This window comes from Carex rostrata, chromosome 11 (genome assembly GCF_964058835.1).
Source record: "Carex rostrata chromosome 11, lpCarRost1.2, whole genome shotgun sequence".
Taxonomy (NCBI): domain Eukaryota; kingdom Viridiplantae; phylum Streptophyta; class Magnoliopsida; order Poales; family Cyperaceae; genus Carex; species Carex rostrata.
This window is the reverse complement of record NC_135928.1, coordinates 8,669,894-8,676,399: the sequence shown is the minus strand read 5'-3', so window position 1 is coordinate 8,676,399 and position 6,506 is coordinate 8,669,894. Positions and strand designations below refer to the sequence as shown.

Sequence of the window (6,506 nt, the reverse complement as noted above, 5' to 3'; positions counted from 1 at the left end):
CATAAAAACAGATAAACTGTGAGGGTAATTATGTAAATATCGTCTGTCGGAACTTTTGTAGGGTAGAATCAGAAATGATCCGACATCAAATCCCAACGGGAGTTGATGATCCCACCACGGGACACGTGTCTCGTGTTACGAACACGACCTGTGTTTCCTGTTCTAGATAAACCACCGGATCTGGCTCTCTCATGCTTTCCACTGTCACTACTGCGCTTATTTAATGAGCAAATATCCCATGAATTAACTGTTTATCTGTTTCACCCTTCTTCCCTTTTTCGTCGCTGCTCTTCTCTTCTCATTCGCGTCGTAGTAGAAGGTAGAACTAGAAGCCAAGAGGGCAACTAAGCACTGAGATAATCGTGTAGAGAGAAATTAGAGAGAGAGAGAGAGAGAGAGAGAGAGAGAGAGAGAGCAAGGGTGTTTGATTATTGAGTTTTTTTTTTTTTTTTTTTGCAATTTGGGGTTTAGAGAGGAGGAGGTGGTAAGTTTTGAGAAATCAGCGCTTCAATTTTGAAAAAGAGAGCTTGTTTCTGAAATTAGAGAAGTGATATGTTTCGAAAATGTACAACAATTGATTCTATTGAGAAAAACATGGGATCTTTTAGTCTCTGTATTTAGTGAATTTAGGGCTTCTTTTGAATTAGATATTTTGGTTTTTTCCCCTCCTTTTGTTGCTTTATTGGATAACAAAGAAGTTTCAACTAGAATTTTCTCCTTTCTATTGTTGGAGAGCTTTCAGAGCTGCTGTTCAACTTTGCAAAAGTGAAAGGTACATGCCTTTGCAGCTTATAATTAATTTTGTGGTATTTCAAAAAAATCATGAAATTATCTCCTGCTTACTTAATTAGCCTTGACTTGTAAATCTGAAAAATCTTATCTGTATTTTAATTTCAATTTTTCATAGAAGTTTCTGTGAAAAATTGATTTTTTTTTTTGTAAATTCAATTCCATGTAATACCAGACTAAGCTAAACAAGTTTTGATTTATTATTTGCAGCATGTGTTGAAGAAATTCTAGCATACTCAACTTCTTTCCCAAAGAAATTCTTAAGTTTCCAAAATGATCACATTCACCGACTCGCTAGACCCAATTCAACCAATGAAAAACCATGAAAAATCCCTCGACCCGCAACTATGGCACGCCTGTGCTGGTGGCATGGTGCAAATGCCATTGGTACACTCAAAAGTCTACTTCTTTCCCCAGGGTTACATGGAGCACGCCTCCAATGGGACCCACGTTGATCTCCCCATCACTGCAGCGCGGGTCCCGCCTCTGGTTCTCTGCTGTGTCCAGTCTATCAAGTACTTAGCGGATTCAGATTCCGATGAGGTCTATGCCAAGATCCGATTGGCCCCTGTTCGGCCTGACGAGCCTGAACTTGGGGAACAGGAAGATGGTTTTGGATCCATTGAGAAAGACAAACCCGCTTCATTTGCGAAAACTCTAACCCAATCAGATGCTAACAATGGAGGTGGGTTCTCAGTTCCTCGGTACTGTGCTGAGACGATATTCCCTCGGCTGGACTACTCAGCTGACCCACCAGTACAGACAGTACTTGCCAAGGATGTGCATGGTGAAGTTTGGAAATTTAGGCACATTTACAGAGGCACTCCACGTCGGCATTTACTAACTACTGGCTGGAGCACTTTTGTTAATCAAAAGAAACTGGTGGCAGGGGATTCAATTGTCTTTTTACGGGTTGAGAATGGTGATTTGTATGTTGGGATCAGAAGGGCAAAGCGGGGTGGTATTGGTGCACCTGACCCATTAACTCCTTTGCCAGGTTATGGCAACTTTTGCAATGTGGTGAGGGAGAAGACGAGGATCCGGGTTGAGTCGGTGGTGGAGGCAATTAATTTGGCAATGAATGGAAGGTCATTTGAGGTAATATACTATCCTAGAGCTAGCACTCCAGAGTTTGTTGTCAGGGCCGGGTCAGTGCAGTCAGCGATGCGGGTTGGATGGTGCCCGGGTATGAGGTTCAAAATGGCGTTCGAGACCGAAGATTCTTCAAGAATTAGCTGGTTTATGGGGACAGTTAATTCTGTTCAGGTAGCTGATCCAGTTCGTTGGCCCAATTCACCTTGGCGGCTTCTACAGGTATTATACTTTTTTAAGTTGTATAATTCACTCTTTCAGTAATTTATTTCATTATAATAAATTATAAAGATAGTGTTCTTTCCTTTTTTATTTTTGATTAGGAAATAATAAAAGGTAAGTTTGGCTATTCTTCATTCTAGCGCGCATGAAACTTTGTCAAAGTACAGTAATAATCACTAAAAGGAAAAGATGTTCAATTACTTGGTTCTTTCTATAATCTGGATTTTGCAGTTGGAATTCATGATTTTAAAGATATTATGATTCACATCCCTGCTAATTTTAGCAACCAAGTAAATAGTTCAGAAATGAATTTAAAATGCTTATTTCTCCTTTGGTTCAACTTTTAGGTAACATGGGATGAGCCGGATCTGCTACAGAATGTGAAGCGGGTGAGCCCATGGCTGGTTGAGCTGGTATCCACCATCCCTCCCATCCACTTGACCCCATTTTCACCCGCCTCACCAATGCCCCCGCGGAAGAAACCACGGATAATTCCACTGGAGGGGCAATTTCCAGTTTTTCCCTCGGGTTTCCACAGAGGCCCCATGTTCCCCTTCCATGAGGTGGCGGCGACAGCGACAGGCATACAGGGAGCCAGGCATAGTGCCCCATTCGGCATTTCTCTACCCGACATTAGCCTGTTTAACCGCCCTGGCGGCGGGCACCACCACCTCCTCACTAGCAATGGCATGGCCCACCAATTCAGTAGTGGGCCCCGTCACTTCACAGTACCTTCACCTGTGGCAACACCTACCAAAGCCCTTGATACAGTTTCTTGCTTGCTTACACTAGGTAATAAAATTTGCCAAACTGAGTGCATGCTTGTCAAGAAGTATTTTTTGGGATAAATGATGTAACCTGGAATATATATTTCTTGGTTTTTTAGAGTCCGGTCACCACAGATTGTTTGCGAAGTTTCACTCTGTTATATTATTAGATAACTTTTAGAAGAAATCAATTTCAATTATATATATAGAATAATTAATCTTGGTTTTATGCAACAGGGACTCCGAATGGTTTAAAAAAATCCGATGATGCAAGCCCAATTTCGAACTTATCCTTAGATTCACATTTGAGCAAGTCAAAGCTGGTGCTTTTTGGTAGAGCCATACTAACTGAAGAGCAGATTTCCACATCCAACAACTCAGGAAATGTGTCAGATGGATCCGGGTCGGGTTCCTCGGTGGTTATCCAAAACGGGTCTGATACTGCTAGTGGTGCCAGTATTGGCCACTGCAAGGTGTTTATGGAGACTGAAGATATGGGACGGACCCTTGAGTTATCCTGTTTAGAATCGTATGAAGAGTTGTATGAGAAGTTAGGTCAAATGTTTGGTCTAGATAGGGCTGAGCTAGCGAGCCGAGTTTCATACCAGAACCCTGCTGGTGAGGTCAGGCGCACTGGTGAGGAGCCTTTTGGGTAAGCATTAGATCTGACTTTATCTTGCTTTTGTTAACTTACTATTATAATTACAATGTTGACACTGTGCGGGTGGAATTCGTAGTGAACACTAATTTGTTTCCTTTTTTTCCTCTTCTGGAGCAGAGAATTTGTGAAATCAACAAGGAGGCTTACAATACTAACTGATGCCGGGAGTGATAACATAGGAGTCTAGAAAAATGGAATCGTCCTTTGTCAATGTTAGAGATTCATGTACAGCCGATGGTGGTTAGGTTTCTCGTTCTTTGAATCTACTAGTATTACTGCGAGAGTATTTCCATTGGAAATCATTGTGACTTGTTCTTCGAATTAGTCCCCGATGGCTTACTTTATGTAGTACTTGAGTTTTTTCTATTTAGATGTTTTATTAATTTATGTGGTTCAAACTAGTAAGCTCTCTTGATGATAGTAATACATATTTGGCACGTAACTTCAGTGTATGCTATTTATGAATTGTTTCAAGTTGAAATAACAATTTTGTTCTTCCTCAATTGCCCCATTTGCCTTTTGTGTGTGAGAGAGGCTTATGGGTTGCTTGCTAGATAATGTGAAGGGATAATTTTAAGTCTATAAATAACTCTCACCTCATAAACAGTTAAAGAGGTTACTCTCTCCAGATGAGGAAAGAGAGTAGAAGTGAATGAAATTGTGAAGGGATAATTTTAAGTCTTTACTTTCTAGTTTTCATTCCAATGAAATAAATTATTACATGAGAAAGAGATGAAATAGTAAAAGAGTGTTCTTTTCATAACCTAAAAAAGGCTTAATTTCATTTTGTCACTATTTCTTTCATCCTTGGGATGAAAATCAGTAATGCTTTCTCCATGTCATTGAATTAAATGGAATTCCAGCAAAGTAAAAGAAAAATGTAATAATGTTTTCTTGCTTGGAAAAAAAAATTGGTACACAGCATTTGGATCAATGATGGGATGGTGCATGTGGGTCACACTACTATTTCACATGTGATCTGAGATATAGACATATTTTTGCAATTTGTTGTTGGATTCAACATATACTCATGTTCTATATTAAAATGAGGGATAGATGGAAGATAACACTTTTCAAAAGCAACAAATCAAGGCTTTAATCATTACTCTTTTGGCTATAATTGGTTACCTACTGCTTCAACTGCAAGCACTTAACATGCTATAATTAAACAGTCTTGTACAGAATCACAACTTGCATTAGGTTTTTGTTCTTCATGTCACTGTTGTAAGCTACAACCTCTCTCTCTCTCTCTCTTGTACTGTCTTGTCATATGTGATTGTTGGTTTGGAGAGAATGATGGTGATGTGTTTGTTAAAGGCAAGGGGATGATTGCAATTGAATAGAACCCTTATCTCATAGTTGCACTAGTGATTTGGAAGTTGGTGCTACTGCCACAAATTTGGACCCCATGAATTGAAAAGATTCCCCCCAATTTATCAAATGGTGGGGTGGGGCCTATATGTTTATTGTTCCACTGTTGAATTCCTAATAATTATTTGGTCTTAGTTGCCCTGGAAGTGCTTAATAATTCTTGACTTATATATGTGTCTTTATTGAATTATTATGAGACCATGGTACCTTGCTTCTGCTTTTTACATTTTGAAAAGTTCTCTTTGAAGTTTTTAGTAAGGATATTAACATTGCTGGTTTGGCTTCATGCAGTGCATCAATTATATAATTTTTTTTTTTTTAATTTCAGACAGTTGCTCGTGCGTTGTATAAAGTCAAACCAATGTTGTTAATATCTTTAACTGAAATTTCTTATTGTGAAATAGCGAATGAAGTTGGGATTTTGTTGTTGTTTTTTTTACAAAGTTTGGAAAAGGTTTGTTTGCTTGGGGTTACTTACCACTATTATTGGAAATTTCTTGTATATAGAGATCTAATGAATCAATTTTTTTTTTCATAACAATCGAGAATGTTTAACTATTGTACGTACTCGAATTTTTATTTTTAAATATTCTAATGATTAATAAATATCATCCGTTTTTGGGTTTCCGCATGATAACATTTTATATAACTTTGATTAACACTTTTAAATATATATTCAATATTTAACAAGCTAAAAAGTTAAATACTTATTTCTTAATAATTAATACTTAGACAGCTCATTTGTCAAATGTTAACCTTTAGAGTTGAGATAATTAAAGACACTGATGCTTATATTATTTTATGTATTTCAGTTGGCGTTAGATTTGGGTCTCTTGCTGACACTTGCCCTTTTTTTGTGTAATAATTTAATACAGCTTATCTTTGACATTTTGTGAGATCCAATTAATATGCTTACACTTGGTTAACAGCAAATGTTGGCCTAACATGATTAAATTATAAAACCCATAAATTAAATGACCATTCAATTAATATTTATTAATTAATTAATTGATTTCATTGAAATTGAAACTAGCTCTGGATGTTAGGTTTAGGTAGCTGTTGTTGTTACATTGCAATTCCATAGCTTTTTATAAACTTTTAAAGATAGTGATGATAACAAGCAACCCTAATTATATACAACAAATACATCATTATTTCATTCCAAAATAGAATTGAAGTTATGCTGTCTCTTCTTGGTTTGCTGTCCTTTTCCAGGGCTGTATGATGTTACAGCTTAAATAGTTAATTAGTGATTCTGTATGGAATTAAAATTTGCTTAATTTTGTCAGTTAGTTGTACTATGTGAACTAATTATTTATATTTTTTTTCTTATCAGGAGGGTTGTTCTGTCAAATTGTCTAATTGGGGTTTGTGAAGTTAATTTGTTTGGTCAAAGTGTTGAAAGAAAGAGGAAAAAAATATTTCAAAAAGGGATTAAATGACTATCTATATTATTACCTTGGAACCAAGCTGGATTCAACTATTTTGTGTTCATACTTCATTGTCAAGTAGAGTGAGAAAAATAGCACGGTAGAACCGGTTTTGTCATGAAACAGCACGGAATGGCACAGTATGTGTGTCAGTTACGTGCTGTGACTACGTGT

The 6,506-nt window shown here is 37.4% G+C and overlaps 1 protein-coding gene across 2 annotated transcripts; it reads left to right on the top strand.

Moving 5' to 3' along the window:
* Positions 1–254: 254 nt before the first annotated feature.
* Positions 255–4,034, top strand: LOC144561634 (auxin response factor 18-like). 2 transcript variants are annotated; one of them, XM_078310651.1, is made up of 5 exons: positions 255–772; positions 1,000–2,103; positions 2,451–2,895; positions 3,108–3,522; positions 3,649–4,034. In XM_078310651.1, the coding sequence occupies exons 2-5, from the start codon at positions 1,063–1,065 to the stop codon at positions 3,716–3,718; spliced, it is 1,971 nt and encodes a 656-aa protein (XP_078166777.1). In that variant the 5' UTR covers positions 255–772; positions 1,000–1,062; the 3' UTR covers positions 3,719–4,034. The 2 variants fall into 2 exon arrangements, with proteins under 2 accessions (XP_078166777.1, XP_078166776.1); XM_078310650.1 differs by having other exon boundaries at positions 3,646–4,034.
* Positions 4,035–6,506: the final 2,472 nt, after the last annotated feature.